At 37.0% G+C, this 19,188-nt stretch overlaps 1 protein-coding gene across 1 annotated transcript in view; it reads right to left on the bottom strand.

Annotated features, from left to right (window-relative positions):
* Positions 1-19,188, bottom strand: part of exoc4 (exocyst complex component 4) — a 147,119-nt gene that overhangs the window by 110,604 nt on the left and 17,327 nt on the right. The window contains exons 5-7 of the mRNA XM_073838059.1: positions 18,146-18,320; positions 2,907-3,052; positions 2,644-2,732 (exon numbers count right to left, since the gene is read on the bottom strand). Coding sequence (XP_073694160.1) covers positions 2,644-2,732; positions 2,907-3,052; positions 18,146-18,320 — 410 coding nt within the window. The remainder of the gene's footprint in view (positions 1-2,643; positions 2,733-2,906; positions 3,053-18,145; positions 18,321-19,188) is intronic.

Raw genomic sequence — 19,188 nt, 5'->3', positions numbered from 1 at the left:
GAACTCTTCAGAAGGAAGTTGAGGATTAATTGATCTGTAGGAGTCGTGCTGGAGGAGAGAAAGCTGTAATTAAGCTACAGAGGTTCTGAATGCGGTTTTATAATGACTGCTACAAACACATTCGCTCAGAGACGTTCCACATGACATCGCGCTTGCACGTAATTGCAGTCTCACGCAACTCTGACAAAGCCATTTTTCTCCAAGACTGGTGAAGTACTGGTTTATTTACAGTGCATTTTATGTCTTTGCTATCTCAATAGATCAAATCCCCACAAACTGTGACCCTACTGTTTAAACATCTGTACCGTTGAGCCTTACTCAGTGATTAAACAGTGTCGAAAATGCTGTGTATGTGACATACTTTACGTAAAATGCATTAAAAAGCAGTAAAGGTTGTTTTGAGAGGTCATTCTTCTAACAGCAGGAACTGCTTATTTATTATTTAATGACTTTTAACAGTTTTTTTACAACCATTCAGTCAAGTCAGACCATCTACCAGCCTTAATGCTTTAGACCTAAATATCTGTTCGGTTGCAAACTTAATTAAAATACGGAACATTCCTGTGTCGGCTTCAATACATATTGTCATTTTTCTAATTTATTTCCTAAGAAATCCATGAATGGCCCCCTTTGCCCATGTAATGAAACAATGACTTTCAACTCTCTCCTCTCTCCCTCGACTTATTCCGTCTGTTAAATTATTTCATCCCTCCAATCTTCTCTCGTCCTTTCAGGCGACACTGTGACACACTGTGCCTGTATTGTGAGGGCACAAATGAACAGTGGAAATCTCATCTCCTATTTGGTGGTGCGAAGTGCACAACCAATCAAATATTCTCCTTTTTTCACTTCTAAATCATTTGAAGGAACACTATGAGAGTCTTAGAAGCCCATTTACTTCCTTATCTAATGTTAATCTTTACGTTCATCTTGCTCTTTTTTGAGCCCGACGGGTTGTCTGTGATTGGCGGTTCGCTATCAATTGAAATCATACTTGAACAGCTGTGACGCAAAGAACATTTTAGTTGGTACACCTTGCAAAGTTGTCGCACACCAAAAATATTGAATACCTAAATACTCACCCTCATATTATGTGTTTTTTATAGTGCTTTTTAAATACTTAAATTTAAAAATACTTAAACTATAAATAAATGAATAAACGTTCCCTATCACAATAATAGAGAAAACTAAATTAATAAATAGCTAAATAAAAAAAACAAATAAATTATATATATCACACACCTATCCATTTCTATACATTTGTTTTTCATTTTAAATATATTATATATAAATTAAATAAATATAAATGTATAAATTCATGCTGTCAAATCGATTAATCATGATTAATCGTGATTAATCGCATTGAAAATACGATTTGTGTTCACATAATACATATGTGCAAATAAATATACACACATACATGTATATATTTAAGAAATATATGTAATATATATTAATATTTTTACATAATATAAATCATATATAAATTTGAATATATATATATATATATATATATATATATATATATATATATATATATCAGAGACCTATACATTTCTATACATTTGTTTTTCATTTTAAATATATTATATATAAATTAAATAAATATTAATGTATATATTCATGCTGTCAAATCGATTAATTGCATCGAAAATACGATTTGTGTTTACATAATACATGTACATATATATATACACACATACATGTATATATTTAAGAAATATATGTAATATATATTAATATTTTTATATAATATAAATCATATGCAAATTTGAATATATATATATATATATATATATATATATATATACACACACATACACAAATAATCACGATAAATCGATTTGACAGTACTAATTAAATAAATGTAATAAAGAAATAAATTAATCAATAATTGCACAGAAAAATAATAATAACACTGCAAAAAAGCTATAAATAAATAAATACATTTATTTGGACAAATAATAAAACTGCTAAATATATAAAATGCAAAATAATACAATTATTTAAAAAAAAAAAAATTATATATATATATAAACTATTTCTTTGAAAACCTTATAGAAACAGAAAGGCGGAAATGTTGTTTTTATTTCCTTTTTTTAAAGTTTGGGCTTGAAATGAAGGAGTATGAAACTTTTTGTCACTTTTTGTACTTCTGAATGGTGTGAGAAGCATCTGCCTCTCACCCCTCTCCCTCTATGTGTCCTTCACGTCTCTTTTCTTAACACCTTGTGCTCCCTCTCGATCATTTCACAGAGTTTGTGTCTCACAGGGATTGCTTGAGGAAAAAAAAGGGGAAAAGAAAAACAAGAAGGGACACACAACTGTCAAGCACCACTGATTGAAACTGCAAGGTCATTTTGAAGAGTGAGAGAAGAGGGGAGAGAAAGAGACGCTTTCTGGCATGTCTGTCTCACTCCAGCGGGGTGTGTGTGTGTGTGTGTGTGTGTGTGTGTGTGTGTAGCACAGGGATGCTGAACAAAAAGAAGAAGCTCTAACAGGTGAATGATACATAGCTAAGCGACTCTTCACCCTGATGACTTCAGGGCCTCCTCTCCATCATCGCCCTATTCACTCCTGCCATCCTATTCACACTGCACCTGCCGGCCCCTCTATTCAGCTTTCCCCCATCCCCTTGCTCACCTTGCAGCTCCCCGCTTTTGCTGTAAAGCTCCCGCCGCTGCTCCCGCAGGTACGCGCTCATGCTAATGGCATGGGAAGAGGACTCAAACCTGCAAAAAGTTGTCAAAGGTCAATGTAGGAAAGCAGGTCAAGGGTTTTAATTTTAAGTTAACCTTAAGTTTCCCATGAGGCACCTAACCCTGCTTATTCCTGTCATCCTTGTCTTCTCTAACCCTTCCCATTCCAATTCAAATCCTGAATTGCCTTTTTATAACCAAACTTACTTGAATAAAGACTGCTTAGGTCGCAAAGGTTTCTTCTTGGCGAAAAACGCTCCGAAGTCTCCACCGGTGCTGGCGTAGGACAGCTGGGCGGAAGGCTCTGCAGCGCTACGGGTGTTTTTGACATCCAGGTAGTCCATTAGCAGCACCTGAGTGAGCATAAGAGCAGGTTTAGACTGACACATGCAGCATTTAAGCATTTATTCAGTCATACATTATAGCAAACATTCAAATCAATTTGACTTTTTGACACTTTAAGTAGCTGTTCCACTAGATGTGCTATGCAGCTAGTGATAAACAGTTTATTAGTGCACTTGCTGGCACTGCACTTTGTAAACACAAGCGGACGGACTTAGAATATGGATGGAATGGTCGATTAATCCAAGGTTTTTTAACATTTTGATGCCAAGGACATTCAAAAGTGATGATTCACTTGCAAAAAGACTGCATTCTAAATATAAAGGCAGCTGTATATTTTCACACGTATACGGAATCATTTATACTGTGAGAAAAAACGTGATATAAAAAGTATTACATTGACGGCATATTGTTTTCTCCCCACTATTAGATTATTGATATAAATATACGCTAACGCTCAAAAGATTGTAGTTGGTAAGAATATGTTTTTTTTAGAAATCGCTTATGTTCCCTAAAGCTGCATTAACGTAATCAAAACAGAGTAATACTGGGAAAAAAAGCTGTAATATTGTGCAATTTTAGTACAATTTAAAATAACTGATTTCTTTTTTAATGTATTTATTTAAAATACACTGCCGCTCAAAAGTTTGGGATCAGTTAGACTTGTAATGTTTTTTAAAAAAGTCTCTTACGCTCATCAAGAGCATTATACATGTATATATGTAGCAGAACATACATTCATTTTTTGTTTTTTGTTTTTCTGTGATGCAAAGCTTTGAAGTTTTCATCAGCCATTACTTGAGTCTTCAGTGTCACATGATCCTTCAGAAATCATTCTAATATGCTGATTTATTATTAGAATCATCTATCTTTTTTGAACCTGTGATAGTTTTTTGTAGGATTCTTTGATGAATAAAAAGTTAAAAAAGATCAGAATTTATTTAAAATATAAATCTTTTCTAACAATATAAGTCTTTGCTATCACTTTTTTATCAGTGTAACACATTCTGCTGAATAAAATTAATAATTTCTTTAAAAAAAAAAAGAAAGAATACAAATTTACTGACCCCAAACTATTAAACAGTAGTGTATATTGTTAGAAAAGATTTCTATTTTAAATGAATTCTGCTCTTTTTAACTTTTTAACAGAATCCTGAAAAAAGTATCACAGGTTCCAAAAAAAAAAAACTAATTCCAGCACTCATAATAAATCAGCATATTAGAATGATTTCTGAAGGTTAATGTGACACTGAAGACTGGAGTAATGATGCTGAAAAATTCAGCTTATTCACAGAAATAAATTAGATTTTTAATGTAAATTAAAATAGAAGAGAGTCATTTTATATCATAATAATATATCACAATATTAATGTTTTTTCTGCATTTGAGCATTAGAAACTTTATAATTGATATATTAATATATTCCACTTGTCACATGATCCTTCAGAAATTATTCTAATATACTGATTTGCTGCTCAAGTAAAATTTCTTATTATTATCAATGGTGAAAACAGTTGTGCTGCTTAATATTTTTGTGGAAATTGTGATTCATTCATTCGTTTTCAAAAGTTCAGTTTCAATTTTCATAATTCTTTGATGAACTGCATTTATTTGTAACAATGTAAAAGTCGTTACCGTCACCTTTAACCAATTTAATGCATCAAAAACAGTTTCTATTAATTATTATAATTTTTTTTAAATCATGCAGACCCCAAAATTTTGAACTGTAGTGTATAAACTTGAAAAAAAAAACACATCTACAAAAAACACTTATTTACAGAAATTTCTGATTTACAGACAAAATATTGTTAAAAACATTGTTCATATTGATGTAAATTTAGTTAATGAAAACTATGACGAAAAATGTTTGTTGACGAGCTTTTTTCCCACGACTAAAACAAGGCGATGACGAAACAACAATAAGGTCAATACACGATAACTGGGACTATATCAACATGCAATATAATTGACGATAAAAAAATAAGACTAAAATGTATTTTAAAAATAAACTATACATAAAGTCAAAATTTTATTGCGGACTGGCTTTCATGTGTGCGGTTGCCAGATATTAAGAGTTCAAATCCCCAAATCAGAGCTTCTCTGTTAAAAGAATACATTTCAGCCCTGTGTTTTGCTTAATTTAGCAATTTGGCAACCATGCGCACACACTCGCTCTCTTTATTACGGAAGTGTCAACGATGATCTGTGAAGTAAGCTGGAGTTTAGCGATCTCCGTGTGAGATGTTCAGCTTAAATGAAAGAACTTAGACTAATTTAAAAGACTAAAGGTGCGTTCACACCGGACGCGAATGAAGCGGCAAGCGCGAGTGATTTACATGTTAAGTCAATGCAAAGACGCGAATAGCCATCCTGCGGCGCGAAACGCGCGAATAGCGCATTGAGCGTTTCAAGCGATTGCCGCGCCATTCGCGCGAGTTCAAAAATCTGAACTTTGGCGAAAATCCGCGCCGCGTTAACCAATCAGGAGCTTGCTCTAGTAGTGTGACAGAGGCAGAAATCCGAAACAATGGCGGACAAAATCACTGTTGCTGTCTGTGGTTCCTCGGAGCTGTACGATACATCTTTGGACTTTTGTAGAAACAGGAATAAAAGGGATCTTGCTAGGAATAAAGTGAGTGAAGAGGTCGGACAATCTGGTTAGTTTTAAAAAACGCTCTTTACTCAATTTGACCTACATATACATACATATTGAGACAAGCAAGCTAAAGCTGGCAAATTGAGCTCATTCACCTATTTTACAACTACTTTCCCGCTGACGAGTGGCAGTCTGGCAGAAGCCCCTCCCTTGACGCGAATTCGCGTCTGTTGTGAAGAAAATGTCACGCGTGAATGACGTGAATTTTACCGCGCGAATGGCGCGAGTAAACTCAAATGTTCAAGCGTTCAACTACGCGCGAATAGCGCGTTTTTTCCGCGCAAGTCGCGTCCGGTGTGAACGCACCATAATGGTGCGTTCACACCGGACGCGAATGAAGCGGCAAGCGCGAGTGATTTACATATTAAGTCAATGCAAAGACGCGAATAGCCATCCTGCGGCGCGAAACGCGCGAATGAGGCGGCGCGAAACGCGCGAATAGCGCGAATGAAGCGGCGCGCATTGAGCGTTTCAAGCGATTGACGCACCATTCGTGTGAATGCGCGAGTTCAAAAATCTGAACTTTGGCGAAAATTCGCGGCGCGTTAACCAATCAGGAGCTTGCTCTAGTAGTGACGGAGGCAGAAATCCGAAACAACAATGGCGGACAAAATCACCGTTGCTGTCTGTGGTTACTCGGAGCTGTACGATACATCTTTGGACTTTTGTAGAAACAGGAATAAAAAGGATTTGGCTAGGAAGAAAGTGAGTGAAGAGGTCGGACAATCTGGTTAGTTTTAAAAAACGCTCTTTACTCAATTTGACCTACATATACATACATATTGAGACTACAAGCAAGCTAAAGCTGGCAAATTGAGCTCATTCACCTATTTTACAACTACTTTCCCGCTGACGAGTGGCAGAAGCCCCTCCCATGACGCGAATTCGCGTCTGTTGTGAAGAAAATGTCACGCGCGAATGACGCGAATTTTACCGCGCAAATGGCGCGAGTAAACTCAAATGTACAAGCGTTCAACTACGCGCGAATAGCGTGTTTTTTCCGCGCAAGTCGCGTCCGGTGTGAACGCACCTTAAGACTAAATAAAAATGGCTGACAAAATGAACACTAGTTGATAATATTAACTTTGAAAGCTAAAATACATTTTCTAAAATATGTAGTTAAGTTATGTACTGTATACCCCTAAGTCTAGAACGACTTAACTGCATCAGTTTGAACTGATCTGCTTCTAGGTCTGTCTCAGGCCCATCTTTCCCGGCTGTCTGTGTAAGTTCGAACGGCTGCCATGTCCGCCAGCAAAATCCCATTAACTCTGATTAAAACTGCACATCCGAGTTCATGAATATCCCATTCAACACTATCCATAACCATTAAGGGAGGTTCAAACAGCTGCAAGAGGCCTGAAAGAGAAGTTCAAGTAAACTTTTCCACAAATTAGCAAGCCATTTTCCAATGGCTCCATAATTTAGTGAAGCAATTTGCTTGGTCTATTTCTAAATCCCAGCTGCAAAACAGTCCAAAGTGGAGATGGAATTAGGAAAGGACAGATGGAACTACATCTGACTGATAATAGCATAATTAAACAGAGATAAGAAGGGAACGGTCTATGAGAGGAGGGGGAAGCCTCATCAACAGCCATTCCTCAACCCGCAGACAAGTCCAATCCGGCCAGCCCGTTACATTCCTGTCAGATTATTAATTACTAATGCCCATCTGATCCAGTGATGGAACGGGTCTCGCATGTAGACCCCCAACTTAATTAAATGCCAGCGTTTGCCTGATGAAGGAGCCTGGACCAACTTCAGTGACCTCGGAGAGGGGAACACTGAACTTTTAAGGCAATTAACCATGGAGGATGAATGGATGGTGGGAGAAAGAAAGAGAGATGATGACAACAGTAAACACAGGAAGGAGGACAGATGGGGAGAGATGTACAAGAGAGATTAGGAAGTGATAAGTCAGCAAATTCATCTCAGCAAAGCAAATAACAAAAAATTCCTTCAGTACAACGCACTACATTTTCAAGTCCCCATTCATATGGAGCTTACTTTATTTACTTAACGCTTTATTATCCATTCGATGTGCCTTAGAATGCAAATTTGTGTTTGGCACTGGCATAAAAATGACAAATGTATACAATTAACAGAATTTAAAAAAAAAAAATAAAGCTAAAAGTAAGTAATAAGATATTTTAAAAAAGCATACATAATAAAAGCTTTAAACGTCAAAGTCAAAAGGGTTTCAGAAACAATACATTACAATAAAATAAAATCCAAATAGTCTTTTGGTGTCATTTCTTAACATTATTAAATGTATTAACTAACACAAGAAAACAATGAATTGGTAATTAATTATAGATTTTTTCCAAATCCTCAATATCACTGTCCAAATTGTTGGCGATATCCTTTACATTTTAGTTCTAGAGCAACAGTAGCAGTGGTTTGTGTATACTGTAAGAGCATAAAAATATTTGCTGCAAGATGTTTAACAGAAAAAAAAAAACACAGGAAGATGAAGGGAAGAAAACTTGAAGACAGGACTCATTATACCACCACCACAGCCAGCAAGGTCACTTTCAGTAAACCGCCTCATGCCTCATCAGAAGTGCCTTCGTCCCCATTATAATGCGGCTTATTAGAACAGCCTTCGTTTTTCCTAACAACAGAGATGAAGCGTGGGCAGCAGCGGTGCTGTGTCCATTTTAAAACACCAAACAAGTAGGTGGAAACAACAGAGGCAGCTCAGCCAACAACACAAAGAACCCTCGAATCAGTCTGGCAACAAAACATGCAGAACAAACTGCTGATCTCCAGCAGGAACGATTAAAAACACCACATCAAACAGAGACAAAGAGCGGCCCACTTATGATTTATGCTGCCTATGGATGGACACAAACTAACAAAAGAACTGTTCTACATTACTGTGAAGTTTCATAGCCAGTGTCACCACCATGTTGAGAGGGCATCTAATTTATACACCAATCTGGATGGTGGTAGTACACTCTTAAAAAATAAAGGTGCTTTCCACAAAGAACTATTCAGTCAAAGGTTCTTTAAAGAACCATCTCTTTCTTACCTTTTTATAACCTGAAGAACCTTCTTTCACCACAAAGAACCTTTTGTGAAACAGAAAAATTCTTCAGATGTTAAAGGTTCTTTATGGAACCATTTAGACTGAAAAGATTCTTCTATGGCATTGTAAAAGCACCTTTATTTTTAAAGGAGTAGTTCACTTTCAGAACAAAAATGTACAGAAAATCTACTCACCTTCTTGTCATCCATGATGTTCATGTCTTTCTTTCTTCAGTCGTGAAGAAATTGTTTCTTGAGGAAAACATTTCAGGATTTCTCTCCATATAATGGACTTCAATGGTGCTCCAAGTTCGAACTTCCAAAACGCAGTTTAAATGCAGAGTCAAATGGCTCTAAACAATCCCAACCAAGGAAGAAGGGTCTTATCTAGCAAAACGATCAGTCATTTTCAAAACAAACTAACAATTTATATACTTATATACTACACGTGCATCGCAGAGATGAGAAAAGATAAGCATTTGAGGTTAAAAAGTATATAAAATTGTCAGTTTGTTTCGAAAATGACAGATTGTTTTGCTAGATGAGACACTTCTTCCTCGTCTGGGATCGTTCAGAGCCATTTAAAGCTGAATTTAAACTGCATTTTGGAAGTTCAAACTCAGGGGCACCATAGAAGTCCACTATATGGAGATAACTCCTAAAATGTTTTCTTCAAGAAACATTTCTTTACGACTGAAGAAAGAAAGAAATCAACATCTTGAATGACAAAGACGTTCGTAAATTATCTGTACATTTTTGTTCTGGAAGTGAACTAATCCTTTAAGAGTGTAGTCTGTACAAAGTCCTAGTACACGTTTGATCATCGACTTTACTTAAAAAAAAAATCCTTCAAATGTCCTTTTTACCTCAGAAAAAAAGGGAGGACAAAAACAAAATCACCACTTTGAGCAGGAGTAACGTGATGGACACACTCTGAACCAGTCCATTTCCGGACGTTCATTTCACAGGCCCTCTTCTTTATTGGAGCCTTAAAGACTAGGTTGTTTTAACAGAAGGGAAAAATCAATATTCATGGCCTCTTCCAAGAAAAGACCAGCTTGAAAATGGGCTTGGGAAACAAGAGCCTGTGAGTAACAGCAAATGGCTTTTCACACCAGATAATAAACACGGAGCACACCGGCTAGATTTGTGATACGCACGAATGCGTATCCCACAACAATTTTGCTTCCTTCTGTCTTTAGATGCGACTGGAAAACCAAGAGTTAATCTTTAGTGAACCTTTAAACCCGGCCCCTTGTCTTTGAGGACACATTCTCAATTTAATGATCAGCGAAAAGCAGCACTCATCCCCTCTATTAGCCGCAAATCAAGCTAATTAAAGAAGAAAAACAGTGTTGAAGGATGTGCAGGTGAGCACCTGCTCTCTGATGATAGACGTTTGCGGAGTGCTTTAAGAAATGGGGGAAATAAACAAAGCTTCCTGCCTCTTGTCAACCCCCTCGAGATTACCAAGAAAACGCTGTTTCCTTTCGTTCATTTCTGAGAAAGAGTCCAACACTGTAACATGATTATTTCTAAGTGTTTTTAAAAATTGGGTGCATGCATGACCTTTATAAGTTTTTTTTACTCGTTCGGTGTAATTAAAAACCGTATGACCCGACTGACAATAAAACTATAATCATTATGGAGGAGTGGAATTATGAAGCTCGGATTCTGTCTCCATGGATACCTTTACATTATTATTAAATAATACAAGCACACTTGGGTGTTTGAGAAACACACATAAATAGAAACAAAAAATGATCTAATATAAACAGCACATTTATTATGTGATGCTATTGGCTATTGAACTCAGATATGTCCAGCCAAGGTAATATGTGACCTTGGACCACAGTCATAAGGGTAATTTTTTTTAAATTAAGATATACATTATCTGAAAGCTGATAAATAAGCTTCCCATTGATGTATGGTTTGTTAGGATAGGACAATATTTGGCTGAGATACAACTAGGGTGTAAAAAACCTAATTATTGAGAAAATCGCCTTTTAATTTGTCCAAATGAAGTTCTTAGCAATGCATATAGCTAATCAAAAATTACGTTTTGATATATTTATGGTGGTAAATGTACAAAATATCTTAAATGGAACATGATTTTTACTTGATATCCTAATGATTTTTGGCATAAAAGAAAAATCTATCATTTTGACCCTTAGAGTGTATTTTTGCCTATTGCTACAAATATACCTGTGCTACTTAAGACTAGTTTTGTGGTCCAGGGTCACATATATGTTGATATGACACCTCAGGTAGAAAGAGAAATCATAAAAAGTTGATTAATCAATCTGTTTATTATCTTATGCCTACATTCTGGCGTTCTATTTCATCAGATTTTCACTTCCTACACACAAAATACATAAATATATGCCTATGAATAGAATATTTGCTGTTTTGTGCCAGGTATATTGAGTTCAAATATCATTTCACCATTAAAAAGTAAAAATAAAGAGAATTTCTGTTAGGTGCAAGCTGATCTAAGCATATGTTAGCAAGAAAGTCAGGTGCTTATCCCTCTGGAAATAAAAGTCATGGTCTCTACATACATGTGGTGAAGGGATCAGTATTACTAAGTCACAAATGCAAAGTGAAATTGCAAAAACCACAGCTATGGAGGAATTACAACAACACATCTGCTATGATTCATTCAGTTAAGGCTAAACCTCCCACACTCTCACCTGCATTGTCTTACATTTCTGGAAAAAACAATCTGCTGTTGTTTCAGATACATAATGCCAACTTTATCTGGGTGTTAAGACTTGCATGGCTTAATATAATATACATGATGTCTCTTACTGAAATGTGTAATAGAAAAACCATGAAATATTTATGTTTTATACATATTTTGGACTGTAGAGAGCACTATTATTGCAATGACTTGACATAGTTGCACTCAGTGAGCTACTAGTGCTACTTGTTGCTATTTTTACCACAACATAAAAACAAAAAACTGAGAAGATTTTGGTTGCAATTTTCAGTCGAAGGGCAACAAGAGAAGCAATGCAAGTCTTCAATGTTTTCCTAATGATAAAAAGCAGAGAAAAGAATGGAAAGATGCCTGTGGACGGATAAAGACCAGCGTCTTTGTTCTTTCCACTTCAGCCATGAAGCCTTTGAGGATTTTAGTAGACCACAGCTACTGAAAAAGCTTACAAATGGCAGAGACAAGAAACGCTAGATGCCATCCAGGCAGGAATGGAAACATGCTGATGCTTGTCATGACACAACTGGCACTACAAGAGTTTCTCAGCACGGATTTTACTCAATATCCAGGGGCGTTTAAACTCCTTATGGGGAAAAAAAAACAATGGTACAGCATTTGGTTTAAGCCTACACTTAAATCCATCGCATTCAGTAGCTGTGGTCATCGCTGTGGTCATCGCATATTTTATTTTCCGAGTTGTGCTGCGGTAAAAATAGCAACAAGAAGCAACAGTAGCTCAACCTTTTGACGTCATCTAAATAATGGTTGTCCAAATTGTAAAACGATGTGGATGTTTTTCATGGGTTTTCTACTGCATATTTCAGTAAGAGACATAATTTGTGTTATATTAAGCCATACAAGTCGTAATACCTGGGCTTCCCTTTAAAAAAATACAAACAGCTAAAAAACAAGAGAAGGCAGAACAAATAAAACAAAAGTAAAACAAACAAAAAGACAAAAAATACGTTACAAGAGATTTGTTCAAGTCTAAGACATGGAAAAACAATCCCTTCCCTCCAGAGAGCCAATAACCTTTCTTTAAAAACACAAGCTGACCTCATCAGTGATACTCTGTGAAGACTATGGATTCAAAAGCCTCACTGAGCATTTTCTATGTATTCTAGTTCAATAGATATAACATATCTCACAGAGAGGTCAGTGCTTGGAGCGGCATCTTGTTACGACCGGATCATTAGCATTCTCGTCAGCGATACTCAGTACGGTCCACTATGGGCATTGCTATTACAGAGACGCACATCACAAAAGAATGCATAATTACTGCCATAATTAATGAACATAAGAGTGGCGCTTTTCAAAACAACCAGCATGTCTCAACCATAAAGCCTAAGGGGGGGAAAAAGGAACGCTGGGCTTTAAAACATGGAAATTAACTGTTATGATCATTAACCCTGTGGTGGAAATCTTTCAAATCCACAAGCGCTACGCAAGCCGTGGCCAGTTACAATAGATCATTTAGACTGGTACACAACGGCTCATTTAGAGGCCATGTGTCTGTCTATCTCGCCGACATGAAACAGCAGCACTTTGCCTCTCCCTCTGCTTCCAGACTAATCACTGTCAGGGCATGAAACGCCTCACTAACACTGTATAATCCAATTACTCTGAGGCTGTGAGGCTCCCACTAAATCTAAACAAGTTGTCAAAGTGGAAAGTTTGTAATTTCCTTTCTTTTTCCCCGTTTCACGCTCTTGTTCCCCTCAACCTCTTACCCATCATTCCTGGGCTAAAGTCTGTGTGGCTTAGGAGGAGGGACAGTAATACAACGAGAAGAGCAAGATTACAACAAGTGCCATCATTTTTATCTTTTTAAAGCTATACAAAGTCTTACAGTTGCAGCTTACAGCTTCATAAAATTAAGGTTGAACCACTGATGTCACATGGACTATTGGAACAATGTCGTTGCTACCTTTTTGGGCTTTGAAAGTGGTTCATTGTTGTCTATACAGGGTAAGAAAGCTTTTGGAATTCATCAAAATATCTTAATTTGTGTTCTAAGGATAAACGAAAGTCTTATGGGTTTGGAACGACATGAGGGCGAGTAATTAATGACAGAATTTTTATTTTTGGGTGAACACATTAGAAAAACCTTATATAATATATAATTACAGACAGTTTTCTTCATTCCTCTGTGTTATTTAAAGGCATCAAATGACGCAGGACAAATTCCGCATTGGACTGTCAGTGCCAAACATTTCAGTCAATGGCCACTCCAAAAAGTCAATAACTATTTACTCCACACACTCCTAAAAAAAACTCTGCATGGCCTTTTTACGAACTAGGTTTACAAGCTCAATATGGATTCTATCACTCTCTGACTTTTGCTATCCGGTCTTCAAAAATGGCCGAGCCACAGTTCAAAGAGTCAGGAACTGAAAGAAATAAAGATTATAACATGTCTCTCAGGTTCATCTGTCCATGGCCTTCATGTCTTCAGTGTAATGGAAAGGTCAATGTGATTCCTGTCTCCCACAGGAACAGAGAAAACTTGGGAACAGAAGTTCGGTATTAAGACAGATAGAAAGACAAGGGTGCACAGGGGTCTCATTTACACCTATGAGAGAACAAGAGGTTATCGTGAAGGTAACCCAAAAAAAAAATGACACTAAGGACATCAGGTGCATCAGTGCATGAGAACAAGACCATCATTCTCACTTGAGACTGGAGTTTACGCAAGTCACACCTGAGAACACAGTGCCACTGTATGAGGAAAAAAGAACGACAGAAAATAACAGAAAGAATAGAGAAAATGAAACACCAGAAAAAGAGGGAAAATGCTTCATCACTCTCCTACATTCTTCATGCCAAAGAGCAAACAGAAAGGAAGCAGCTTCAGATGAGATGAGATGAGACTTCAAAAAGATGGGATCAGGAGGAGAGAAAAAAGCCCCCACAAATGATTAGGAAAACCTCATCTACCTTAATGAAGATTCTCATCAAGGGCTTACATTATCTCACACCATGACCACAGGAGACGCCGCAGCCCCTGGCAACCAGCCCGCATGAGCAGGGAAGCACACTGAACACTTAATACCAGCTATTTTAGCCAAGCCAGGATGACTGTGCTGTAGAAACACTTCCCCATCCTACATCTTTTTGCCGTTCCTTGATTTTGACCACAAGGTTTTTATTTGGAAGAGAAGAAATTGTTGAATAAAGTCATTGCTTTTGTTTTCTTTGTGCGCAAAAAGTATTCTCGTAGCTTCATAAAGATCAATTTGAACCACAGATGTCTCATGGACTATTTTAAAAAATATCCCTACGATCTATCTAGGCCTTGAACGTGTCAGTTGCGTTGCTGTCTATATGCAGGGTCAGAAAACTTTCGGATTTCATTCAAAATAACATAATTTGTGTTCCGAAGATGAACGAAGGTCTTATGAGTTTGGAACAACATGAGGATCCCTAAAAGCTTGTGGATGTAAATCATTCTACCTGTTAAAAACCAAAACTATGAAGCTGTTTTCATCTGAAGTCATTTATTCTACATCTCTACAGAACTACAAGCTGAAGAAAAGGCTCTAAAATAAATTAATCTGTTGCTGGCTAGGGGTGTGAGGTGCTCCTACTAAAGAGCATAAAATTAAATTTGAACCACAGATGTCACATGGACTGCTTTAATAATGTCTCTACTACCTTTCTGAGCCTTGAATGTATCAGTTGCATTGCTGTCTATGCAGGGTCAGAAAACTCTCGGATTTCATCAAAGAAATCATCATTTCTGTTCCAAAGATGAACGAAGGTCTTATGAGTTTGGAACAACATGAGGATCCCTAAAAACTTGTGTCTGTAAATCATTTTCATTTTCTATTTTCATCTGAAGTCATTTATTCTACATCTCTACAGAACTACAAGCTGAAGCAAAACTCTAAAATAAACAAATGAATCTGTTGCTAGCTAGGGGTGTGAGGTGCTCCTACTAATAAGCACAAAATAAAATTTGAACCACAGATGTCACATGGACTATTTTAATAATGCAGCGCAGTTATTTCTCCATCATTCACCATCATCAGCGCAGTCATCTCTCTGTTTATGTGGTAAGTGAAATCTTTTGTACTGCAATGTAACAGGCTAACGCTAGCATTAATATAACCGTGTCCCTTCAGTGGCTTGCCTTGTTTTACTGATGTACTGACGTTACCGATGATTGGGCGATGCAAATATTGGGGGCGTAACTATTAACGATCTCGGGGATGTTTCGTAACAGTCGGTGTTATGTTGGAATTGACCTATTTTTCGGTGGTCTTTTGCAAACACTAGATTTATATAAGAAGGAGGAAAAACAATGGTGTTTGAGACTCATGGTATGTCATGTCCATGTACTGAACTGTTATTATTTAACTATGCCAAGGTAAACACAGTTTTCCATTCTATGGCACCTTGAAGTCATTTATTCTACATCTCTACAGAACTACAAGCTGAAGAAAAGGCTCTAAAATAAACAAATTAATCTGTTGCTAGCTAGGGGTGAGGTGCTCCTACTAATGAATGCCGAAAAAAAAGAGGCAGTACACTCAAGCACAGTCAAACCCCTCATCACACTGCAGTTAAATGCATATTTTGACTTCTGCAGTCACCTCTCGGAAAGATGCGTCTCGTTACTTAAGGTCTGCGAAGAGCTTAGCAGGGCCTTAGCAACAGTTGGCAGGGCCATGCTTGTTCTTTCGTTACCGCTCTCTGCAGACTGCTTTGAAAGTAGGAGTAAAAAAAAAAAAACAGGAGGAAAGTACAAGGTCACAGTCTGACTCTTCACCCTGTTTGATGGAGTGATGACAAACCCATTTACTCATTCCCCAGCCGCACCTCTACTCCCATCTCTCTTTCTCTACCGCCTTCTCCTGATTCCTGTCTCAACGACTGGGTTCTCTCAGCATGCAGCTGAAAAACAATGCTCTGAAAGAGCGCACATGGAATGAGATTCAGGAAGAGAGGGAGAATGTCAAGAGATGGAATTCTTTAGAGAAAGACAAACAGCGAATTCAGAGAATAATATGAACATGAATAGGTTATGAGGTCTCGTTTTTATGTCTTTGAATCTGAATTTTCAATTAGTTTGGCCAGCTGTACCTCAAGCGGTTTTGAAATTGCTTGAGAAAATTATTCTAGATAGATACGAGTTAACATTGTACAACCATTCTCCATTTATGGTTACTATTAAGAGGAAAAACAAGATACGATGTGAGATTTTCATGCTGCTCTTGTGAAACATGAATCTGAATTGCCACTTGATTTAAAAAAGACTGGCGTGACTATGAAAACAAATTGCTCAATTGCTAAAAACGAAACAAAACAAAATGAAGCAAAACTAAACAAAACATAAAACAAAGCAAAACAAAACACACAAAACAGCAAAACAAAAACAACACAGCAAAGCAAAACAAAACAAACACACAAACAAATAAAAACATACATACAAAATAAACATACACTGCCATTCAAAAGTTAGGGATTTCTAATGCTTTTTTTTTTTTAAATAGCCTCTTATGCTCTTATGCAAAATGTTTTTACAATATAAAATAATAGGTTTTATTTTATTATACTTTAAAATATAATTTATTCCTGTGATGCAAAGCTGAATTTTTATCAGCTGTTACTCCAGTCTTAAGTGTCACATGATCCTTCAGAAATCATTCTAATATGCTGATTTATTATTAGAATTATCAATTTTGGAAACAATTGTGACAAAAAAACACAACAAAAGCAAAGCGAAACAAAACGAAGCAGAACAAAACTAAATAATGCAAAAAACAACAACAAAACAAAGCAAAAAAAAAAACACAAAATAAAGAAAAGTGAAACAAAACAGCAAAGCAAAAAAGCAAAACAAAACAAATCAAAAAATAAATAAATAAAACAAAAAGCAAAACACAGAACTAAACAAAGCAAAGCAAAACAAAGAAACAAACCAAAACACAACAAAAAGCAAAAAAAAAAAAAAAACTAAGCATAATAAAACAGCAAAGCAAAAAACAAACAAAAAAACAAAGCAAAACAAAGCAAAAACTAAACAACGCTAAGCAAAGCAAAACAAAAGGCAAAAAAGACATGTAAACATACAAATCGCATGAGATAAAAACCTGCGAAAGGATTTCCAGCAGGTGCTTTTCAAACACACAAACAGACACTAAACACTGGGTCTCTTGAGAGATTCTCAAAGGTTACGTGAACAGCTGGCAATCTCACCTGCATCAAAACACACACATGCACACTAAAAGTCAACATTTTTCAATTAACACACTCCAGTTAAACATGACACTTGGGATGAGCTAATGTAGACTATTCACAGAACTTCAGTCACACGTTCTTTCTCCACTTTTACCATCTTAACAGAAGAGACATAAGAAACAGTGATTAACTGTAAACAGCTCTTTGGTTTATTAGTAATTAGCTATTCAGTTACCTGTTAATAGCATGTTTCTGCTTTGAATACCAGCTTGAAAGACTGAAAGTCACAGCACTGGGTTGTTGCCAATGAGTTGCTATGAATGCTGAAGAAGGTGCTTTGAATTGTTTCTAACAGAGTGCTATGTGGTGGCCGGGGCATTGCTAGGTGGTCAAAATAGCCTCTAGCAAAATTCACTTTATAACCTATTGCATTTATTTCCATGCAGTCTTTTAGATTCCAAATATATCTTCCAATTACCTAGAGCTGCTTTACTGAATGGCTCTGCTGGGACTGACCTGTAGGACGGTCTGAATCTTGGCATAGACATCAGCCTGCTCATAGAGTTTGATGCCTTCCTGGGCTCCATTGGGAGAGACGACAATCTGCTGTAGGTGACTGAGAACCACACTGTGAGCCTGGGCCACGGCATTCAACTTATCAAACAACAGCTCGAGGAGTTCCAGCAACAACCTGAAGAGGGCAATAGAGAGAGAGAGAGAGAAAAAAAACTTAAAAATGGATATAAAATAAACAACTATCAATAGACTATATAGACTAATAACTATCATTCTGATTTCTAATCAGTTTTCAGACACACAATGAAATGATAACGACATCAAATTCAACACATGGGTTAAAATTTGAGTTAACTTTGACAACGTTAAAATATACATTTTGCTAACTATTTTTGTTTGTCTGTTTGTTTGCAGATGCCCCAGCACCCCATTTGTGGCCCCTGAGGATCCCTGGACACCAGTTTGAAAACTCCTAATCTAGCTTTCCAAGACAAAGCCACTAACTGCAGTCAGTCTGGCTGTCAGAAATCCCTCTACATCACCAAAACCGAGCCAAAAGCGGTCTATTCTCTGTTACTAATGAACATGACAGCAGCAGGGTGCTGACAGAATCTCCCTGTTGAGCAGCGGCAGCTGTTCACCAACAACAATTAGCAGCATCTGTCAAACTCTCTGGGTCCACTAGGAGGACACACATCTGTCTGACTTTTGTGGAGTTTACTCATTCGTCCCTGTAAAACGAGGCAGAAGATAACACTGGTAGGCGGAATGAAGAGGTTGGAGGTGACAGCATGATGTAGGGTATTAAGATTGCTGGGAGGTGGACGGCAGGAAGATGATGGATGTTCACGTGAGAGACGGTGCATGATAACACATGTTAAGCCTGATTTACAGAGGACAGGACATGACCCTTGACTCAGACTCAACATGTAAACACATATTATACAGGACGACACTTTTTCACACAAACACTGCAGAAAGCCAACTCTAAACCCATCTATTTACATGCATATGAATCAAGTGGTGAAGGTTTGGCTGGTTAG

The sequence above is a fragment of the Garra rufa genome, chromosome 4 (genome assembly GCF_049309525.1).
Source record: "Garra rufa chromosome 4, GarRuf1.0, whole genome shotgun sequence".
Lineage (NCBI taxonomy): Eukaryota > Metazoa > Chordata > Actinopteri > Cypriniformes > Cyprinidae > Garra > Garra rufa.
Note: the sequence above shows the minus strand (reverse complement) of the source record. Positions and strands in the feature narration are given on the sequence as shown.